Genomic DNA, 21,189 nt, shown 5'->3' on the forward strand with positions numbered 1-21,189 from the left:
CCTCCTGGCAGCGTGACTGTGGACGTGACCCCTCACCATTCTGCTAACCTGGGATGGGTTAATATTTTTCAGCTTTTCAAAGGAACCTGTGACCAGTTTCTGTGCTCAGGTGACTGTTTTATCTTTAAGAGGGGGCAATGAGAGCTGGGGCTATAGCATAGGGCTGGAGTGCTTGCCCAGCACGTACAGGGGCAACTGGAGACTTCACAGAGAGTAAAGTGAAAAGCTTACCACTGAGTCCTCAGCTACGGGAGCTTCTGAAAGATCCAAGAAATGATCCTACTAATGATACCTCAGACTACAAGAAGCACGGAGAGTCCATATTAACAGTCAAATGTTGTCTGAATAAGAGAAATATCTGAACTGGGGGATTCACAGAAGCCCAGGACTAAAATCCAGGTTTAAAAAATATGAAGGAGTGGCGGTGTAAAAATGAAGATGGCTTATGTCACTCGGGGGTCATGTGGCATGTGACATTTTGAATAATAACTCCTCACCCCAGGAAAAGAGTCATGGATGACTTCAGAACGTGCATACGACCATTTGTCTTTCAATGAAAATGGCCAGAGTTTAGTCAAGCAATTTTTCTCCTTTATTTTTGTTAAATAAGACCCCAGAGAGTATAGTGCAAACACTCAGTAGAAAAGTTGCAGTTAAGAAATGTACATTCACATTAACATTTCAGTTCATTCACTTTTTAAATAAAAATAGGACAAATTATTCAATTACTCATCTCGATTTAACAATCTTGAAAAAGACTGGAAGGTGCTCTACAGAGTTGACATAAAAATAGACCCGTATTGATTATACAAATCTATTGTGAGAGGTTACCCAGTGATATTGAGTTATTGTGAATATAATCATCGAGTTCTCATAGCTACGGACGCATCTGGTAAGTGTATCGTGTGGGATAAAATGCCCCCTTTGTCCATGCACCCTCTATCCCACTAAGGGACTCAAAGCTTTCTTGATAAACACAGGACACAGGTGCTTACACATGCCTTTTTTTTTTTTTTCTTTTAAGTAAGGAACTCCAGAAGTGGGCTTTGGGCTTACTTTAAATCAAGATACTGCTAAGACGCGATCATAACAATTCCGTTTGTGCAAATTGGTGAGCAATCAGCTTAAGTGGGCACGGTGGGAAAGAGAGCACGGTGGGAAAGGGAGCCACTGCACAGTAAGTGCTGGAGCCACACGGGCTCCACGGAACCTGGGATTGGCTGAGGGCAGCACTGTGCTCCCAATGAGCGGTAGAGGTGACTTGGGAACAAGCCCAAGCCCATCCATTCTTTTGTGCATGCTACATAACGTCAAATTCAAACTAAGGTGCACACAGTTAGGAATTTCAAGGCATGCAATTCCGTAGTGCAAATGGCTTGCATATACTCAATTTTAACAGGGATGAAGGCAACAGAGCAGGCCCCTCTTCCCCAGGCATGTGTGCTCCTGGTGGCCAGTTGTGCCCACACTGCCAGTGGTGTATGCAAGAGATGCTGGGGGCTTCCTTGGGCTCCCCACAGCATGGGAACAGTCCCCTGAGACTTGTGCTTCATGTGCCTGGGGTCTGGGGCTGAGTGGAGGTTGCTGGTGGGAGGTGAGAAACAAGTTTCTGGCTGCTGTCAGGCCCACTTCCCAATGCTGTGCTATGGAGCAGGGGGGACCACCCCAGGCAGATCTAGTGGCCTGCAAATGTTCTTGCAGGCAATCCTACAAGTTTATGAAGTCTAAGAGATTTCTGGAGTCAGTCTCAGATAGCATGTCCGTTGAAATGCTAATTCTCAGCAAATGGCTGGAAATGTTTGGAAACCAATGCATCTGAAGTGAATGTAGTCTGGCATTGGCAGGAACCAGTGCCTGGAAAGCGTTTGGGGCTCCTGTAACATGGGAGAGGCAGCCATGCTTTCTGCCATGCACCATTGCCCCTTCCTTGCTTTCTATGCACTCCTGGAGAACTCTAACCCCCCAGGGAAGTCCTTGGGAAGGCACCCTCACTGCTGTGCCTGCCTGCTGGAAGCATGAGAGCATTGAATGTAAGATCTTTAACTGGAGCCAGGCTGGCTGGGCAGTGTGGCTTGGGCTCTACAGGAATGCCATAGCTCTGTCCCTATTTGATGTCAGGCCTTTCAGAAAAAATTGATTTAAGAAGATGCCACTAGACACAATGTCAGTTTGTGTTTCAAAACGTTTGAGACTATCAAGGGCACTATAAGGCTGAAGCCGGGGTTCTAATTTCTTGCTCGGTGTGGTGTCTCTAACTTTGGAGGAATGCAGCTGATCAGAAAGGAATCAAAAGGCTCTAATTTAGCAACAAGAAGCCAAGAAATACAGAACCAAACAGCACTTAGCCACATGCTCCAAATGTGGAGTTTGAGCAACTCTTGCCCACAAGAGACCCACGTCCATGAAGTGCCCTGCACCACACTGGGTAAGCACTGTTGTATAGAAGATAGCAGCAACAGCAGCCTAGTTCTTACAGATTTCACTTGGCTTAGCCGAGACCTTAACTGCAACAGAAAACACGCAGCTTGGCCTGATCAGATGAACAGTTGAGGCCTGGTCCCTCCCTCTCTGCCTCACATTCTCAGGACAATGTGTGTTGAGTATTAGCAGACCACTTCCTTCCCATGAACAAGGAGCCCACAGAAGGGGCCCTGGAATTGCAAAACTAAATGGAAGTACTAGTAATGAATGTTTGATCAATTTACCCCCATACCAAAGGCCCCTAAAGGTGTTTGCTAATGGGGCAGTAATGATTGACCTCCCTTGTTTGAATGTGGACTGAGCAGGCCTAGCAACATGCTGAAGAAAACTCAGTACATTCATTAGATTTTTAAATGACCAGCACTTGGCAGGACCGAGGGATGTGGCATGATGGTGGTTAATTTTCTGAATTTTAAGACTTTCTTTTTCCAGTTACTTAGGAAACACAACCCAAGATAGCCTTCCGAGCTTTGTTCTTCGCATTGGATAACCCAGACAGGCAACAGCTGACACACCAGGTGAAAGGTGTGGCCTCCATGTCAGCTCCTAAAACATGGAGGGCAGGGAAGGGCTCATGTACCTGAGGTTGATGTCGTTTTGTTCCCTCCTCAGAGTTTGGATGGACACCCACCCGGCATGTGGAGTTACCACCTACTCTGCACAATAGTCAACATCCACCCAAACTCTCAGTCCAACAAGACAAGAGAAACAGGAGCAACAGGGTCTCTTTATGCACCCGGACCAGAATGATGCGATTATAGCGGTCTTTTTGCAAAAGAGACTTAGCAGTAGGCTGAGTGGCTCGGGGATGTGCCCATCCCCCTCCCTCCCTGGACTGAGGGAGGGGGATGGTGTATGCTGCCTCAGCTTATAGGATATCAAGTGTCCCAAGTGACAGCTCACTATATTCAAATTTATTTTTCTTCAGTGAGTAATCTTAACCCCAGGAAGAATAATTTTATGTCTTATTAGACATGCATGCACATGTCTACCCACATGCACACACACATGCACAGGAACACACATTGATTTGAATTAAGCACAGCCTCTAGTGGAATAATTTTTGTTTTATAAGCTACTGAACAGATCTGGTATGTGTGGAACAGAATGGATTAAAATGGTTAGAAACCTTAAAAATCCAAATGTCTTAGTCATTAGATAATGATGTGTTGATTGGATAATTGTTTAGTGACAGAATGTGGCACTTGAAGTTGGATCTGAAGCATTTATGGAATGAACCACAGAGTGACAGATCTCATCTATTATTGGACCCGTGCTCACAAGGCATACACAAGGCCAGGCCAGGGATCCCATATCCATTCAAAAGTGTCCTCTGAATTCTTGGAGGTGAGGCAGACTCTGCAGGGTGTCGACACCTGCCTTGCATGACTCAGTGTGTCTGTGTGAAGTTGTGTTCATGGTGTACCAGACCTTGTGTAACAGCCACTAGAACCTATCACATCCTCCTTGCCTCCAGCCCACAGAGCATCACAGATGGCCTCTAGCCAGGAAGAACCCCTCGTGCAGCAGTCATCAGCCAGCATCAGGACCAGGCCACCCCAGGTCATCCAACTCTATATGTGAGATGACACTCTCCAGAATTCTCCTACCAGTGACCAGCAGGAGCCTTCCTGAATATGCCCTTCTGTGCTGTGCCCACCCTTCTCTTTAGGAGTGAATCCTCTGGCCAGGCCACACACCTCCTGCCTTCCCCTAGGAAGGCTCCTGGCTCTAGGTCTGTTCCTCTGGATCCACACTGGTCTTGGTCCATGTGGCACTGGTTGACTATATAGGTACAGGAGTTGCTTTGAATCAAACAGTATTCATTTCTACCACATTCATCGTGTCTGCTGTGAACATATCAACACATTTTCTCTCTGGTGTCAAAGAGCTTGGAATGATTTATGTATAAGATAGTTATCTAGGTGCCTCAGTTCCTGGATTGAGACCTCTTTCGCCTGAGAGGTTCTTTCCCTAGGCCAGCTGAGGGCGGCTCAATTTTGCCTTCTAAACTCTGAGTTCAAGGACATCTCCAAGCAGCTCCTCTAACCCCCAGCCTAAGGGGTCAGGAATACAAATCAACTCTCATATTCCCCATGAAAATTGTGTGTGTGCGTACACATGTGTTTGTGTGCAAGTGCATATGCATACACACTTTTAACCATCAACCTACTGCCAAGCCTATAGTTGTAAATAGAAATGAGCTATTGGTTCAAGCCTGCTATAGAAACATTCAAAGCCAGTCACAGCTAGAGAAGCAAGATGCTTCAAAGGCCCACATAATATCCAATCTGCCCTCCTTGCTCTTTATTAATTTTATCAAGCCAAGCACACCCTTTGCAAGTTGAAGCCATTAAAAAGCATGAGCAAGTCAGTTCCTGGTGGCTACATATGTACAGCCATGTAAGAATGTAAAATATCAGCATCCCTTCTGCAGCATGGTGCTGACGGGTGTGCAGTGTATGTAGCAGTGTTCTTTCCCTGCCACTATTACGTGAAGGGTACACACTTGCTCTATAACAACCACGCCTCCAAACGTCCACTGACAGAAGTTCTGCACGGGCTGTGAAAGGTCCCTGGGACTTGGAGAGTCCTAGAACGTACCTGCTGAGGGTGGCTGGGAGACTTGAGTGAAACCTTCCCCAGATCCACAGTCCACACTGTTTCCCTCTTATTCATCCCGTTAAAGCAAGTCATTTGCACAGTCTCAGCGGGCTGCTGTTAGGACAGTGGTACAAGAGTCCTTCAGCTCACGTGTAAATACAATGTGAGCTCTTGGAAAGCCGCTCATATCTGCCAGTCAAGCCCACAGCCTGAATCCTCTGTCAGCCCTTTCTAGCTCTTTCCTGTTATACCCTCGGGGGTGCCCTTCTCCCACCAGAATGGCACTGAGGAAGGTGGTGTGCCACCTGGATATGCCACAAGTACCTTTCAATGTTGCAACACTGAAACAAACCATCACGACCCTCAGTCACATAAAACATCACGATTCAAGGATAGGTGTAGATATAAAGATCGGAAGGCTGCCCTCACCTTTATTCCTTAGTGACAATAGTGGGGCCCAGGACTGGTGGCTGGCTCAGTCTGCTCAGCTATATCTTGGAGGGTGGGTATGTGTGTGTACCAATCCTGGCTGTAGGAACCAAGAAGCTAGAGCTAGGCCTTCTGGGAGGGATGGGGGACTTGGATGTCAGTCCTTTATAGCAATCTCACATGCACAGGTAGTTTCTGGAATAGCAATCTGCTTGGGCCAGACTTGTCTCTACAGTATTAGGTTATGGTTATTGCTTCTATGACAGAAGGGGTCCGGAAGCCCTGGTGGCTTTGGAGTCTGAGAAACAACTGGATTGCTGCGTGTGTGGGGACATACACCTGTAGGTATGGACACCCCAGGAGTGGACTGTCCCAGGATGGCACAGCCCATGGAAGCATTTGGAAGCATTCTGGGGCTATGTTCTATTCTATGGTGTCAGGCACGGGAGGCATGCTAGGGGCGGGAAGGGAACACAACAGGGTCATTTCCCAAGGGCCACAGCATTACAAGCAGGGGCTGAAGTGGGTACCAGGCTTTTCCTCATTTTTGGTACAAGTGATCAAGCACCTGTGACTGGCGCACTATTTACAGAGCATCTTAAAATAAATAATTTGGAGAGAATCCTACCTAAATGGCTCTAACATTTGTACATGAATATTGTACAAGATTAAAAATAAATAAGGCAATATAATACATTTTTATCACAAGTAAAAAGAAGGTTGTTTATCACCAAACCCCAAGGAACATTATGGCTGCACGTGTGGTTCCTGACCTCACAGGAAGTAGGCGGGTTTGGAATTGCTGATGATGGAGATGTCGCCCCTGAAGAAGAGACCCAGCCAAGGCTCCTGTGTGGTCTGCTTCAGAACAGTCCTGTGCCCAGAGAAGGCAGTGTCATCCTAAAGGTTGCTTTCTCTCACTCTGACCACACCTTGGGTGGCTCTGCCCATGCACCCATGTGGCCTCGGTTTGACACACGCATGCGTGATTGCAGTGTTATCGACCTAGGCTGGCTCTGCTCAGCGTCATATAGGTCAGATCCAGGGGTCACTGGCTGGCCTCCTCCCTCATGGCTCTGATGGTCTACCTGCTGTATACTCAGGCTTTGGCCAGTTTCAGCTCCTTGTGGTTGTGGGCATGTGTGACATCCTGGCTTCTTTGCTGGCTGAAGCTGTGCTGTCCTCCCAAGTCTCTTCAGTGTGTTTCATGTCCTCATCTTCAGGTCAGCAACAGAGACTCAGTCCTGGGCATACATCACCTTTCCCAGCCTGGCCATCTTTCCACTTCTGAGGGGCCCTGTGCCCGCACTAAACCCGTTGGTGTAGACTTTCTCAATCCTTCTCAATCCTTTCTCAATCCTTCAGGCCTACCTACCCTAAGTCCCCTTGTCAAGGTCCTCCACTGTGGCAAAGGACACACAGGACCTGGGGCTGTCATGTGGGCATCTTTGAGAGCCACTCTTCTGTCCCTAATCTGATCAGCCAGAGAGGCGCTAGTTCTGGGTGCCTAGAAGCCACTCTGAGGAACTCCAGGCTGTGTGAGAGGTTCTCTACCCTCCTCAGTGGCCTGGAAGGTCAGGGACAGTGCCACAGCCCTTAGCCAAAGTCACCATATACTCACTTGCTCTGGGTGCTCCTGGCTGGGCTGACTGCAAGACAGACAGACAAGGTGAGAAAGTCCTAGTGCAAAAGAGCCCCATGAGAAAAGCCATTTGTCCCAAGGATAGGAACACATGGGGACGGGCAGGAGGCAGGAGCCACAAAGAAAGAGTACTCACATGTCTACCCAGGTTCTGGCTCCGAGGAATCTGCCCCTTCTCAGACCCCCCCCCCCAACAGCCTGAATCTTTCTTATAAATGCAATCTTAGGATGGTCTTCAGGGCCACGGGAGAAATCAAAAGCCTCTCCTGCTGCCCTCAGCTCTCTGGGAGCCAGCATTCTCCCCCACCACTGTTACAACAAAATACCAAGCCTCAGGAACCAGACATGTCCAGCGGAGGACGATGAAGCTACCTGCTCTCCAACCCTGAAGGCTGCAGTGGAGTGCTGAAGTCAGTCTGGCCCTGGCTCTGGGTCTGGGTTCTAGCCACAGTGGGCTGACAGAAAGGGTCAGAGTTCCTCTGTAGAAGGTGCTAGATGATACCCCTACCACCACCCACAAGCTCCAGCCCTGTCCAGAGAGAATGTGCGATCTTCACAGCTGCCCCACCACCGCCCTAGGGCACCTAAGGTGTAGTCTCAGAGACTTGGAGACTTTGCATGCAGCCTCCAGCTCTCCCTTGCTGAAAGTTTTCTTCCTATCCACAGGTGACCTGAGTCTAGCCTCAGCTGAGTGTCCCAGGAATGGATGCTGGCTGACCAGGCAACAACAAAGCTACACACTTGAGCCAGAGCTGAATCCAGAACACCACATATGCACCCTGCCGGGGAAAACTAGGCTTTGCTCTGCCCTATTCTAAGAAGATTCAGGACCCTTAGAAGGGGGCAAGCTCTTGGGGAGCCATGAGGAAACGGGCCTCCATAGACAAGATCAGGCAGGGCTTATGCTCACCTGCCCTGCTTCAAGCTGCCTCCCTTCCTGTATTGAAACTGAGTATCTTCAAAAGCAAGGCTTCATCCCGCTATTTCCAGCCAGTTGCTTCCTACCAACTCCTCCAGAATCCTGTACCCCAACGGGATTTCCTCACTGTTGCAGTTACTAGGACTCACAGGTGGGAGGTCCCAGGTGTCAGTCAACAGGGCCACTCTTTCCTGTCACCCTGGAGCAGGGAAACCACACCTAGACTCAGGAACGCACACTGTGCCGACTCTGAAACCACCAAGAGGAGAGCTGGTTAGGCCAAGGAGAGCAAGTCTTCCAGCAAGGAGAGCACTCGTGGGTATAGTGGGTCAATCGCTCTTAACATAAACGAAGGCTTGATTCTTGTTAGACTTACAGCGTCCAAGACACCACAGAGAAGACAAGGCAGCACACACCCCTCCTCTCTGAATGTGCAGTGATGGCACAGGAAGAGGAGGGTCCACTGTCACAGCAGTCAGAAGCCAGCAGCCAGGTGGGGTTGGAAGAGAATGTACGGGCCAGGAGGACAGAAGTGGGGCTGTAGGGCCTCCCGAAAATTCCAGAAGACCTGCCTCTGGCTGTTAGCAAAAGCCTACTCTTGGGGAAAGCCAGCAACCCCGCTCTTCATGCAGTAAGAGGTGTCTTTTCAATTCTTCCCATACTGCCCTGACCAAGACCTGACCAGCTCTTTGCTGTGCCCATGGTATGAACAGCTCAACTGTCATGGCCCTGCCCAGCGGGGCCAACTTCCCAGTCTGGCACTCATACTTGAAGCTGCTACCCAGGCTTGGAGTCACCCATAAGCCAGGACCTACCAGGGCTAGAGCCACCCATAAGCCAGGGCTTACCAGGGCTGGAGCCACCCATAAGCCAGTTGACTTGGGGCTCAGTCATGGTGGGCTCCTCTGCCAGCTTGACCTCCATAGCTTTTGCTGTGACCATGGAAGATACTCCCAAGGACCCACCACCTATGGCAACACTAGCCAGGCATAACCAGGTCATTAGGAAGAGACAGAGCTCAGTGTGCCCCAAAGGGTGGCTTGGGCACATTTCCCATTGGCCTCAGGCCACACTCAGACAATACTTCTCCTCCAGCCCAGCCACTTGGCTCCTCTGGCTGGTCCTGGCTAGAGCCATGGTGGCTTGTGACACCCTGGAGCATTCTTGCCTTGCATGCATCTCCAGTGGCCCATGGGCTCCACTAGGCTTCCTTCCCTGCTGCTGTGGATGACAGGTACTGGCTAGTGGGGGCTGGAGGGAGCCCTGGTCTGACTGGGGGTCCAGCCGCCGGACACAGTGGGGGCCGTCTGGCCTGGCCTCCACCTCTCCCGTAAGGACACATCCTTCGTTCCAAGCGAAAGGTCCTGCCGTGGGAACTGTTTCCATCAGTCCTGCCTTCTAGAAAGTACGTTAGCATCTCTCCCTTGCCCTTCACGCTGACTTTGCCTCTGCATACGAACTGGTATGAGCACCTCTTCAGCAGCCGGTGGACTTCCTCAGTCACCTACCAGGGGAAATAAGTCAGCATTACTCTTAGTCATGGATAATGAGGGGGTCTTCTGGAGGGTCGGAGCTCCCCAGTGACCTTTGACCCTGCACCTCACTTTCCACCCTGGCTGCCCAATCCTGGTGATATTTGGACAAAGCTACTTCATATATGGGCAAGTGGGGATAGCTGGGGCTAGAGACCCAGCATGGCTTGGGTGAGCATTTGTGACTGCTTTGTGTACCAGTTAGGGGCTGTGTGGGACTAGCCCCAGTGTTAAAGGTAGATGGGCAGGCTCTCTGGATCAGGGATCTAGATACCTCAGCAAGGTAGTCTGGTGCTGGGAATGGCACCCTTAGTTTCTGGGAATGGAGTACAGCTACTGAATAGAGCCTTTGGTAGGAGGTCATAAGCATACAGAAGACAAAAAATGCTAGAAGAAAATGGGCATCTCTTAGCTCCTCTTTTCTCAAGCTTCAGACCAGTAAGTATACTGGCTCCACGAATCTCTGCCTCCCCACACCAGAGACAAGATGAAGTGTGAAATATCCCTGATCTACGGCACAGTCCTAAGCCAGCAAGGGGGTGTGGGGCTCTACACCTCCTTGTCTCCTGGCTTTGGCTTTCCCCACATTTTATGTCCAAACAATGAAATTGTCTCCAGCTCCCTTCTTCTACTCTGGTAGAGCTAGGGAGGGTGGCCCTGCACATGAAACTGAGCATCAGTGTAAAAATATCAAATATGAGCCTCGTTAGTCGAGTATTAGAAAAACGTATTTAGGACAAAGAATTTAAGTCTTCTTGTCCCTCCACCTTGCCAGACTCTTATGTAAATGTTTTCATGCTCAAACTGTGAGCAAAAATCAAAAATAAACCTTTCACTACAGCAACAAAAGCAGTGGGGTGGGCACGGGGGTGGGGAGCCTTCTTTGGGCATGACCAGTCTGGAGAAGGCCGTAGGGGAGTGCGAGCATCTTCTCCATGGTAACACCATACTCCATGTCCTACACGTGAGAGTAGCAGATGCTGCCCCACTAAGTGGATGCTCAGCCCACAGAGCTGTGCCTGTGAAAAGATGGTGTGATCTGTGTATTTTACCACAATTAAAGAAATCTGGGGGGGGGGGTAGGAAATAAAATGTCATCAATGCAAAACTGCAGAGCTGCTAAGGGACCCCAGACCTTGGTGCTGGAAGCAGACCTCAGAACACATGCCTGCACCTCACAGGTGCAGAATGTGGAGACTTCATGGTGAGTCGAAGGCTCAACGCCCAGGGAGACTCAACTTCATAGTAGCCATGATGTCAGAACACCCTGTCTGTGGCAGTGACCTAGTCACAGTGTGGGCGGTCCTCTTGGGTGTCCTGTGTTCCTGCTCTAATTCCACAAGTCCTGAAACCGGGGGAAATGCACCTGAATAATGAGAATGTTGCTCCAAAACCCTGGAGGCTGCAGTTCTCTGGTGGGTGGCTGGATGCCAGGGCACCCTTCATAAGCTCCATTCGACCTGCACAGCTACATCTAAATGGCAGGTCTAATGTTATTCCAGGGAGAAACACTAAAGGCTGGACCTTTCCCCGACACCGATGAAGACCAGAATGGCTCCTAGAATGTGTCATAGCCACCGAGTCTTGTCCCATGTGGGTGAAGCTCCTCAGAGGCGGTGGGGGTGTCTATTGTCCTGTTCTCTAAACACTTGAGAAACACCTCTTCCTTCCTGGTCTCCTATGGCAGATGGATGGTGACCATGGCTTTTAGTTTGCTTGTTTCTTTATTGCTTTTGAGACTGGGTCTCACTATATAGTTTTGGCTGTCCCCAAACTCACTCTGTAGATCAGGCTGGCCTCGATCTCAGAAATCCACCTGCCTCTGCCTCCCAAGTGCTGTGATTTAAGGTGTGTGCCACCAAGCCCAGGTGAAACCATAGTTTTGAAACAAGAGAGAGCACTGAAAAGCTAGACTGTCAGGCCACTTAGTGACCCCCAATTCCCTGTAATTCTCGAATTTACATCCACTCACTCAGAAGTGGCCCCAATGATGCATGGAAAAAAATCAAATAACAAAAGCAACCTGCCAGGCTTAGCAGTTTGTCCAGGTCCCCAGCCAAGACCAAGATACTTAGCTTAGTCTGTCCTACCACTGATTGGTCCCAGAGCCCAGGCTCACCTGAGATTACTGATACCTCAGTTTCCTCATCTGAGGAATGGGTACCTGTGACTTTTGGATTTCTGGATGATTTACCTGAATTCGTCCCTGGACCCCAGTGCTATCCATCCGACTGGCCACATTGACTGTGTTTCCCCAGATGTCGTACTGGGGCCTGCGAGCACCGATCACTCCAGCAACCACGGGGCCAACGTTGATGCCTGAAAAACAGTCACAGCATAGCCTGTGGGCAGCTAGAAACTGGTGACTGAGTAGGCACTGTGCCTGGTAAAAGGCATGCCTTTCTGAGTCTTGGTTTGAGGGCCACAGAGAGTCAGGCTCCATTCTAAAGGAACCCCCAACCTAACACAGGTTTTAGCACTCCAGTCCAGTCCAGGGCTCCCCAGGTAGGCAGTGGGCAGCCCCCTCAGCATTGCCCACCATACCTGCAGCAGCACTGGCCTCCAGAGCAATCCCTAACCCTAAGGAAAGGCCCCAGGTCCTGTTAATTCAGGAGAAACCTGAAGTAGTTAAATTGATGCATATTAATATAATATATATATATATATATATATATATATATATATATATATATAAAAGCTTGCTTAGGAGGTAAGTAGGGTACTGACCAGGCTTGTTAGAAACTGGAGGAAGGAAACTTTGTGCCATAATTGAAGTTTAGAGTTACTGAGAAAGTTTTTGTTATAGACTGTTCACTGAGATTGACTCCTACTTAGGCCCCATACCCATAACAAGAGGAGACAACGCTGGCTTAAATCCAGCCATTCGTCTCATCCACACATTGAAGAAGATGCCTCTAAGGGCAGCTCAGAGGTACAGAGCCAGAGATAACAACCATCGTTAAGTCCTGGTCTGCCATGAAATCCCCCATGCTCTTATCAGAAAAAGCAAAATTCCGCCAAGTGTACAAGGATGAGCCAGGGCAACTACTTGAAAACACTGGTGTACTTAAGAAATAATTGTGGCACTATCTTTGCTGTGTAGATCTCCCATTTGCCCAAGTGGCCAGACTGACTCTCTCCTGTCTCTGTTTAAATTGTTCAAAGTGTAACCAGGGGCCAGGATCTGGACGAGGTTTAAGGGTGACAGCAAATATGGAATGCGTAGTCTGAGGCCCCTCCTGGGCATCAGTCAGAACTAGACGCATGTTATCATTAAAGCGCTCTCCCCTTCTTTCTCTTGACTGTGTGGAGGGGACATATTTCGGAATCACCGTCACTTTGGCCCTGTGCAGGCCCTGCTCTGGAGACACCGGGAGTCTGGCACTACAGCTTTTATGTCCACAGTATACCTCACTTCTCTGACCCCTAAAGTAGTAGTGGCTTCTTAGATTTCCTTTGACATAGCACTGAAACTACGTTGCTCAGAGTGTGGGTCCTGGCACCAAGAACATATTCAAATGCACAGAGGGGAGGACACGAAGCCTAGCTTCTCCCATGGGTCAGGGTCTGGTGGCCCTCAGGGACCTGCGCATCTATAGCATCCCATCTGGTCCAGGCGCACTCGCATCTGAGTTACTGTTAGTGAGAACTTTTACTACAGCAGTGAAGGAGGCGTCTGATGTCCCTCCAGAGCTCTGGAATGAACTCCTAAGTCCCTTTCAGAAGCAGCACCTGTCCACAAGCCACCTTCGGAGACAATTCTGTCTCCGTGTGCTCCTAACCAACACAACCTCTTATGAGACCACAGGCCTGCACTGACCCTGCTCCCATCGGTGACAGGGATAAGTTCAGAGTCACCTACCAACTCGGAGAACAAAGTCGTTGTAGGACTGGTAGTTGATTTCATCCAGAACATCAAACATGTCAATGGCGAAGTCTGCCAGTGTGCACAGGTGGGACGAGATGGACTTCTTAGCCTAAGAGTGAAGAGACAGGACAGTAGGTGTGTAGAGTGCCAGAGCAGGGCAGGGGCAGGGGCCACTCAGGCAGATCCTAGGACTGTGATTTAATGCCTACAAAAAAACATAGCAGCCCTGGAACTAGCAGGGGCTCTTGGTACCTACCTGGAGACCCACTGACTCTCCTATTGTACAGATAAGAAACTCAGGGTACTGCCCAAATCATGGCTTCAGGGAGACAGGGGCAGAAGCCACCCAAAGTCACACTAGTCCAGATGATGCCCCCCTGGAGGTGTGGGGAACAGCCCCTGGATGCGGGCATCATGTGTCCAGGCACCTATTTGGATAATGCCGTCAATACATGTTGCACATGAGCTGAACAAGGACAAGGGACATATGTGAGGGAGGGGTGCCAGCTTCCTTTCTGGAGACTGACACTGCATTTGTGAGGATGTGACTGGGGGGACAAAGTCCTTACATTCGTAAAGCAATGATGGCCAGAAGGATTCAATTTCTGTATTTATCCAGGAGACTTACTGTCCTCAACATCAGGGAACTAATGTCCTTAAGACAACACTGAATAGGCTTTATTATTTTTTAAAGAACTTTAATTTATATGCAACTGATGATAAGGAGTCTCTATGCAGTAACCTTCTCTGCATACAACTGGCTGCTGCTGAATTCTTGCATCCCAGTGGCACATTTGTTACAGTCAGTGAGCCAACGCTGGCAATATAATTACCAACCCACAGCTACAGTTAACATTAGAGCTCACCCTTGGTATTGTCTGTTCTGCAGGCTTGATGAATGTATGATATCATGCAGTGCAGTGTGACACGATAGCTCCCCTGCCCTACAAATCCTCCGTGCTCTGCCGAGCCATGACTCCTGCTACCCCATACCCAGAAGCCACTAATTCTGTCTCTGTGGTTTTGTCTTTCTCAGACAGTAGCTTAAGGTCTCACTGTGCCTCTGTCACCTGCACAATTTTAGGACAGCAATATTTAATTCTATGGGCATGTCAGAAGGTCTTCATCCATTCGCCTAATGAAGGGACTTTTGTTGGCTTTCAGCCTTTAGTGATTCGGAGTAACACTGCACTATTTACGTATAGATGTCTGTGTGGATGTAAGCTCGTGTCTCATTTTGGTGAACACCAAGAACTGCAGTTGCCGGTGTTTACAGGCATTGGTAATAGTCTGAACGGCTTTGTAAGAAGTTGTCAAACTGTTCCCACAGTGACTGGAACATTTTGCCTTCCCAGCAGTAAGCAACAAGAGTTCCTTTTGCCCGCAGACCCCAGCATCCAGTGGTTCCAGTGTTCTGGATTTGGGTTGTTTGAATAGGTCAATGTGGTTCAATGCCAATGCTTTAATCTCCTCCCTACGAACTTAAAATATGGGGCATCTTCTCATGTCTTTCCTTGCCTCTCTACATCTTCACTGATAGGACCCCTATCCAGACTGCCCATTTTTAACTAGTTTGGCATTTTTCTGATTTTTTTTTATAATCTTACAGGTTTTTAAATTTTTATTTTAAGTCTAAGTCCTTTATCAGCTAGGTGGCAAATTTTCCTCCAGCCTGCAGACAGACTGTTCCTTCACAACGTTGCTTACAGAGTAGGAGGTTCATTTGATGGAGTCCAACTAAAACAATCTTTTCTTTCAGGACTTATGCTACTGGTATTATACTTCGGCGTAATGTCTAAAAAGAACCATCCCAAACTCAGGACCATCTAGATTTTCTCCAATGTCCAGAAGGTTTTTAGCCTTTTATTCTACATTTAGGTTAATCACTTTACTTGAATTGATCTTATGAAGAGCAGGACATCTTTATCTTGGTTGTGGTTTTCGTGTGAATATGCAACTATTGTATTAAAATGGAGATCAACTGGGCATAGTTCTATGTGTCTCTTTCTGGGCACTCTGTCCCAGGACACTACACTGTGTGACTGCTGTAGCTGTCTGATTAGTTCTCCAGGATTGTCTTGACTTCTTCTGGATCCTTTGTCAGTATAAATTTAGCTTCAGTTTGTCAAGGTCATGAGATTTCCTGATAAAATTTTGACTGAGACTGAATTAATTTCATAAATCAAATTTAAAAGCACTGATATCTTGACAGCAGTCATCTTTTCTGTGCAGGGACATGGAATACTTTTCCTTATATAGCTCTTATATATACCAAGTTATATTTATACCTGGTATTATACTTTAGCACTAATATAAGTGGCATTAGGTCTGGAATTTCAAATAGCAACTGTTCATTGCTATTATACAGAGAAAGACTGACTTTTACATGTGAACCCCGGATCCTGCCTCACTCATTTGTTCACTGGTTAGGAGTGTCATGTACCCATCCCCCACCCACCCATCATCACTCATTTGTTCAGCCTTTCCACATATATAATCATGTCATCTGCAAAGACAGATAATTCTCTTTCTTCCTTCAAAATCTATATGTGCTTTATCTCCTCCTGTCCTAGGGCCTTAGCCAGGACTTCCAGAACACTGTTGAATTTAAGTGGGTATGAGTCAGGTATCCTGGTGTGCTCCTACAGTCCTGGCAATCAGGAGACAAAGGGAGAGGGATTGGGATTCGTTACCAACTTGGGCTACATAGTGGTTCAAGTCCCAACTAGACTATTTAGCAAAATCCTGATTTCAGTACCAATATTAATGCTGATGAGAAGGAATATTCTTATAATGCTCCTGACCCCGAGCTGGCGAGTTTTATCTCCATTAGATACAACGTTCAGCTATAGGGTTTTTTATATGTGTTCTTTGTCAACTTAGACGTCTCCTTTTTTCTGATTTTAATCACTTTTATTCAGGAATGAGTCTTGAACCAAATGGATTTTTGCATCCGTTTTTTGGATCTTATGTTGATAGGGTGAATTTCACAAATTCATTTTGGAATATTAAACCAGTGTTATGTACCTGGAATAAATCCTACCTGTCCCTCAGGTAGGGTTCACTTTACTTAGTATTTGATTCTATTTGCCAATGTGTGATGAGGAATTTATGCATTTGCATTTGTGACCTATGTCTTTTCTTCCCTGTGATGTCTTTGTGTGTCTTTAGTATAAGGGTGACCTAGGATGAGTGGAAAGCTGTCCCTCTGCCTGTCTTCTGGAAACGGCTGGAGGTGACTGACAGCATTCGTCCCTTAAATGTTTGGCAAAATGATCCCTGCTCTGGGACAATGTCAATCACGGAATCAATCTCCTTTGGAGCCGCAGAGTCATGTCATTTTCACAATTCTACTGGGTGGGAGTGTGGGGGGTCGTTTTCAGCATCCCACGTCTTGGAGCAAAGGGAGGTATCTGGTGAGGAGGGCTTAAGGGCTTTCCTAAGATTGGGTATCTAGACAGAACCAGCCAATGGCAAGATAGCTTAGGATCTTCCTCCCTAGTCAGGCGCAGAGAAACTAATGCCAGTATGGGGACCTGACCTGGCCCATGCATGAGCGAGTGCCCTAAGACCTGCTTACCCTGGTTCCTGCTGTGGGCGCCAGCCCCACGGCAGCCATGTAAGTACTCCCAATGGTCTTGATCTTCTCCAGGTCCTTGTAGAAGTCCTTGTCCATGAGCTTTGTTTAAAACACAAGAAAACTGTTAATATCACGAGATGTCACATAGCCAACATCCACTAGGGGGCAACAGAGGAGGTGGACATCAAATTGTGCACAACAGCTCCTCTGGTCTGTTTTGGGTCTGTCACTCTGCATGAAAGAGGCATCCAGGAAGTACAGCAGGACACACCCCTGTCTCTGAAGCCAAGCTCGCTGTCACTGGGGAAAGAGGCTCCAGGGCTGGGGCAAACACAGTGCCTGGCTGGGGAAGGACCAAGAGGTTCCTACCTGCCCTCCTAGAGTGAACACTACCCAGCCCTTTGCCCTCTCCTAGAGCCAAGATGCTCTGTCCTGGACCCTACTGGAGACCCAGTGGACACAGCAGGATTTTGGGTCCATGGAGGGTCATCCTTGCTCCCCTGTGAGTGGATGCTGCAGCCTCACCTCATCAAAGTCGGCAATGATCTCGTTGAGGAGCCGCAGACACTCAACACCCATGTTGTTGCCATCCAGTTCTATGTAGAAGTCATTGAAGTTGGGGATGGAGGCAAACATGACGCCCACCTGGGAGTAGGACTGGTAGTAGAGGTCCTGCAAAGGCAGGAAAGGTCAGAACCACTGTACGGCCAACCAACAAGAGCAGCTTTGGGAAGGGGACAAGCCAGGCTATAAGGGACAGGCCATAGGGGACAGGCCATAGGGGCCCAGTTGGTTCCACGGGTAATGCTGTGGGAATGCTGTGAGCTCCAGGTTGTACAGGGCACTGAATGGGCAAATCCTGGGTGGTCAGCTTTGTCCTTTTGAGCCTCCTAGGGAAAGAATAGCAGGGAAGAGGGCAGGGCTTATGAAAGCTACACATTTCCTGGTTCTAAGGCTTGGCTGATTGTACAGAAACCACAGCAGCTGCTTCCGGCTGGAGGAGCTTAAGGCTGAACCCCTAGGCTTTGTCCCTTCTCCTAGAACTATAGAAGCCAGCCTGGACTTTTTTACTTTTCAGCTTGGCCTTTGTACGCATCTCCCTTATGCTGTGCTGGTGGCCATAGCAACTGCAGCAGGCAGGGCTGTGAGGAGCTCTGGCCAAACATTCCATGCAGAGGAGAGAAAGAGAATCCCCACGTTTCAAGCAGACATAACAACGGATAGTCAAACATATGAGCATGCTCTCCTTTTTCAGTACCTATTGACCCCACATTAGGGAAGCCATTTGAAGTAATCCAGTCTTGAAAAAGAATTTCTCCTCTCTGCATTTAGTTTATTAAAGCCCACTTTCTGCCTCCTGTGTGTTATGAACACTGCAGGCCAGCCCATGATGGAAGGGAAGGGAGGGGAAAGAAATGCATACCTGCCAACCTAATTTCCCCAGAGTATCCTGGTAAATCAGAAGTTATCTATTCCAGGGGAGCTGATAGCATGGCCGAGCAGCTAAATCAGGGCTTGCTAAAGGCCACAGGCAAAGCAGAGGGACACAGAGTGGGCCACACTGCACTCCAGCTGCAGACCTGTAAGTCCTGTCAGGCAGCAGGCCCCATGGAGACCTGACACTCACTCACCATGTTCCGGGGATTGGACATGAGGAAGTGCTGTGCGACGTGAGCTGGCAGGAGATTGAAGAGGATCCTCTTGTTGTCCAGCTTGACTCTCTCCATGTCATCCCGTTCCTCCTCCGCCTGGGGGTCAGAGGTCATGAATCTCAACCCTGCATGCCGCCCTCACCCTCCCACCATGACACCTTGATACAGGAAAGAATGGGAGTGATAAATTCATGATAAAGGATCTACCAATAAGCTTGCTTAGGGAATACTGAAGTACACAAAGTAGACTGTAGCTGAAGAAGCCCTACCTCTTATTGCCCTAGAAGATGAGCACCACCCTAGCCAGGCTTGCTAGGAACTGCAGGAAACATCGTGTGCCTCTAACGTAACTGAACTTCAGGCTTTCTGGGAATATGTTCCTGCTAGGATTTAGTTCACTAAGATTGTGGCCAACTAAGACCTATCTCCATATCAAAGAACACACCTCTACCCTGGCTCTATCAATCACCAAGGAGAGCATACATCTGCCAGGCAGGATGACCTGGGGTAACAACTACTGGAAAAGAACAGCATTGCTCTACATTAAAAGTAACTGCGATCAGACTTGAAGTTTTCTGTCTCTGCTTAATTGCTCCGAGTGTAACTTTCTATGTGGAATGTTGACGCCTACGACCTATATAAGCTGTTAAAAGTTTCATGGCCGGTTTCCCTTTGGGTGTTAGCCAGAGCAGGATGTATGCTATTAGAGAGCTTTTTCTTTATTCTCTGGGTGTCTGGAGTAAATTCTCATGGGAGTGGAGTGGGAGAGGGGGGTGTAGCATGCTACTCCAACGTCAAGGGTCACCCATGCAGGGCTCTGGATGCATGGATGGGCCACATGAATACTCTTCATACCACACACAAAGACCAGAGCCTTAATGCAGGGTTGAGGGACTCACTACCCCACCATTGCAATTTTCAGTGTTTGAGAATGGGTCCCCATTTCCAGGGTCTAATTCCCCAGATCCCATCTCATGAACATCTCTTAGGAACCTATGTGCCCACCCCAGACTGCACCAGCCCCAGACAGCCCTCTGCTCGACCTTTCCCAGAACTTCTGTTGCCTCCACAAGAATTCGAATCCCACTGGCACTGAGACCAGAATGGTGGGCTGGGGTGGATCTAGGAGCACACACTCTCTGAACCACAAGCAGAAGATGAAGCCCTAAGAAGTGGACAGAAGGATGGCAGGAATAGCCAGACCTAGCCTGCTTACCAAGAACTATGACCCTACAGTGCTAAGAAAAAAATGTCAGGGCTGGCTACATGTACGGGCCACCATGAGCCTCAATGGATGCTGTCAGTGGGGTCTAGTGGCATATCGTATGCCATAGTTTTCAGATGCAGAGGGTATCTCTGCTACAAAACTTAACCATTGCCAGGCAGGGGGGTGGTGCACATCTTTAATCCCAGCACTTAGGAGGCAGAGGCAGGCGGATCTATGAGTTTGAGGCCAGCCTTGTCTACAGAGCTAGTTCTAGAACAGCTAGGGCTACAAAGAGAAATCCTATCTTGAAAAACAAAAACAAAAAGCAAACAAAAAACTTGACTCTCTAAAGGATTTGGCTTGAGAAACAGTCTAGGTGTGTGTTGTTACCATTTATGAACATGAAACTGGTGTGGTAGAAATGCCACCATAGTGCTTTTGATGCTTGTGGCCTGCCATAGAAGACATCCACTGGACAGTCCGTTTGGTGGGCAGTGATACACAGGACAGGGCAGACACATCTCCGTGCTGCAGCATCTTGTCATCCATCGTTAGAGGCACTGTTCCTAGGGCTGTATTTTCAAAGGCTTTGGGGATGGTTACCCTACTCTCTCTAGAGTTTATTTACCAGTTACACGGTTAGATTTCCTGGCATGATTAAAAAGAAGCAGTGATTTTAAGGAGCAATCTAAGAGGTGTGGTGAGGAGCAGGGAGCATGGTGTGAAAGTCCAAGCCGGGTGCAGGAGCCCAAAGTGATTAAAAAACAAAGCAAAACCAAAACCAGTGAATTAGCATACTCCAATAGAAAGGGGAAGGTTGGTATATAGAGACACAAGAAAGACACACTTGGGCCTCAGACTCCAAGTCTAACCAGAAGGGACACTGGCCACCACTGCCCGGACAGACTGGAGCCCGCTCTGCAAATAGCAGGACATGGCCACTGACAATTCTGAAGGGGGCTCAGGGTCCATGACCTCTGCTGGAAAGAGAACAACATCAGAGAGTTGGGCACACTTCTGCCCTGAGGGTGGCTCTCTGGCAGCAGGTTTCCCATAGCATAAGTCTGTCATTTGCTTGGGTGTCTCAGAGGCCAGTAGCCCCTGACTTCTGGCCTCAATCTTTTTATCCCCCATTCCCATCAACATGACATTGTAAACATCCTCCTCGCCATGGAAAATGTATTACTGATTATATTTAACATGCTACATACTAATTATCCCGAAGGAAAGCTTTTAAGATTTAAGAGGAAAGACATATTTAAAAAAGAACAGCTT

General features: G+C 48.3%; 1 protein-coding gene across 1 annotated transcript in view; it reads right to left on the bottom strand.

Moving 5' to 3' along the window:
* Positions 1-578: 578 nt before the first annotated feature.
* The window catches only part of Adcy1 (adenylate cyclase 1), a 128,821-nt gene continuing 108,210 nt past the window's right edge, over positions 579-21,189 (bottom strand). The window contains exons 15-20 of the mRNA XM_021178187.3: positions 18,687-18,803; positions 17,581-17,727; positions 17,056-17,154; positions 13,470-13,584; positions 11,802-11,926; positions 579-9,579 (exon numbers count right to left, since the gene is read on the bottom strand). Of these exons, the coding sequence (XP_021033846.1) occupies positions 9,277-9,579; positions 11,802-11,926; positions 13,470-13,584; positions 17,056-17,154; positions 17,581-17,727; positions 18,687-18,803 (906 nt within the window). The 3' untranslated portion in view covers positions 579-9,276. The remainder of the gene's footprint in view (positions 9,580-11,801; positions 11,927-13,469; positions 13,585-17,055; positions 17,155-17,580; positions 17,728-18,686; positions 18,804-21,189) is intronic.

This window comes from Mus caroli, unplaced genomic scaffold (assembly GCF_978045245.1).
Source record: "Mus caroli unplaced genomic scaffold, Mus_caroli_1 scaffold_13, whole genome shotgun sequence".
Lineage (NCBI taxonomy): Eukaryota > Metazoa > Chordata > Mammalia > Rodentia > Muridae > Mus > Mus caroli.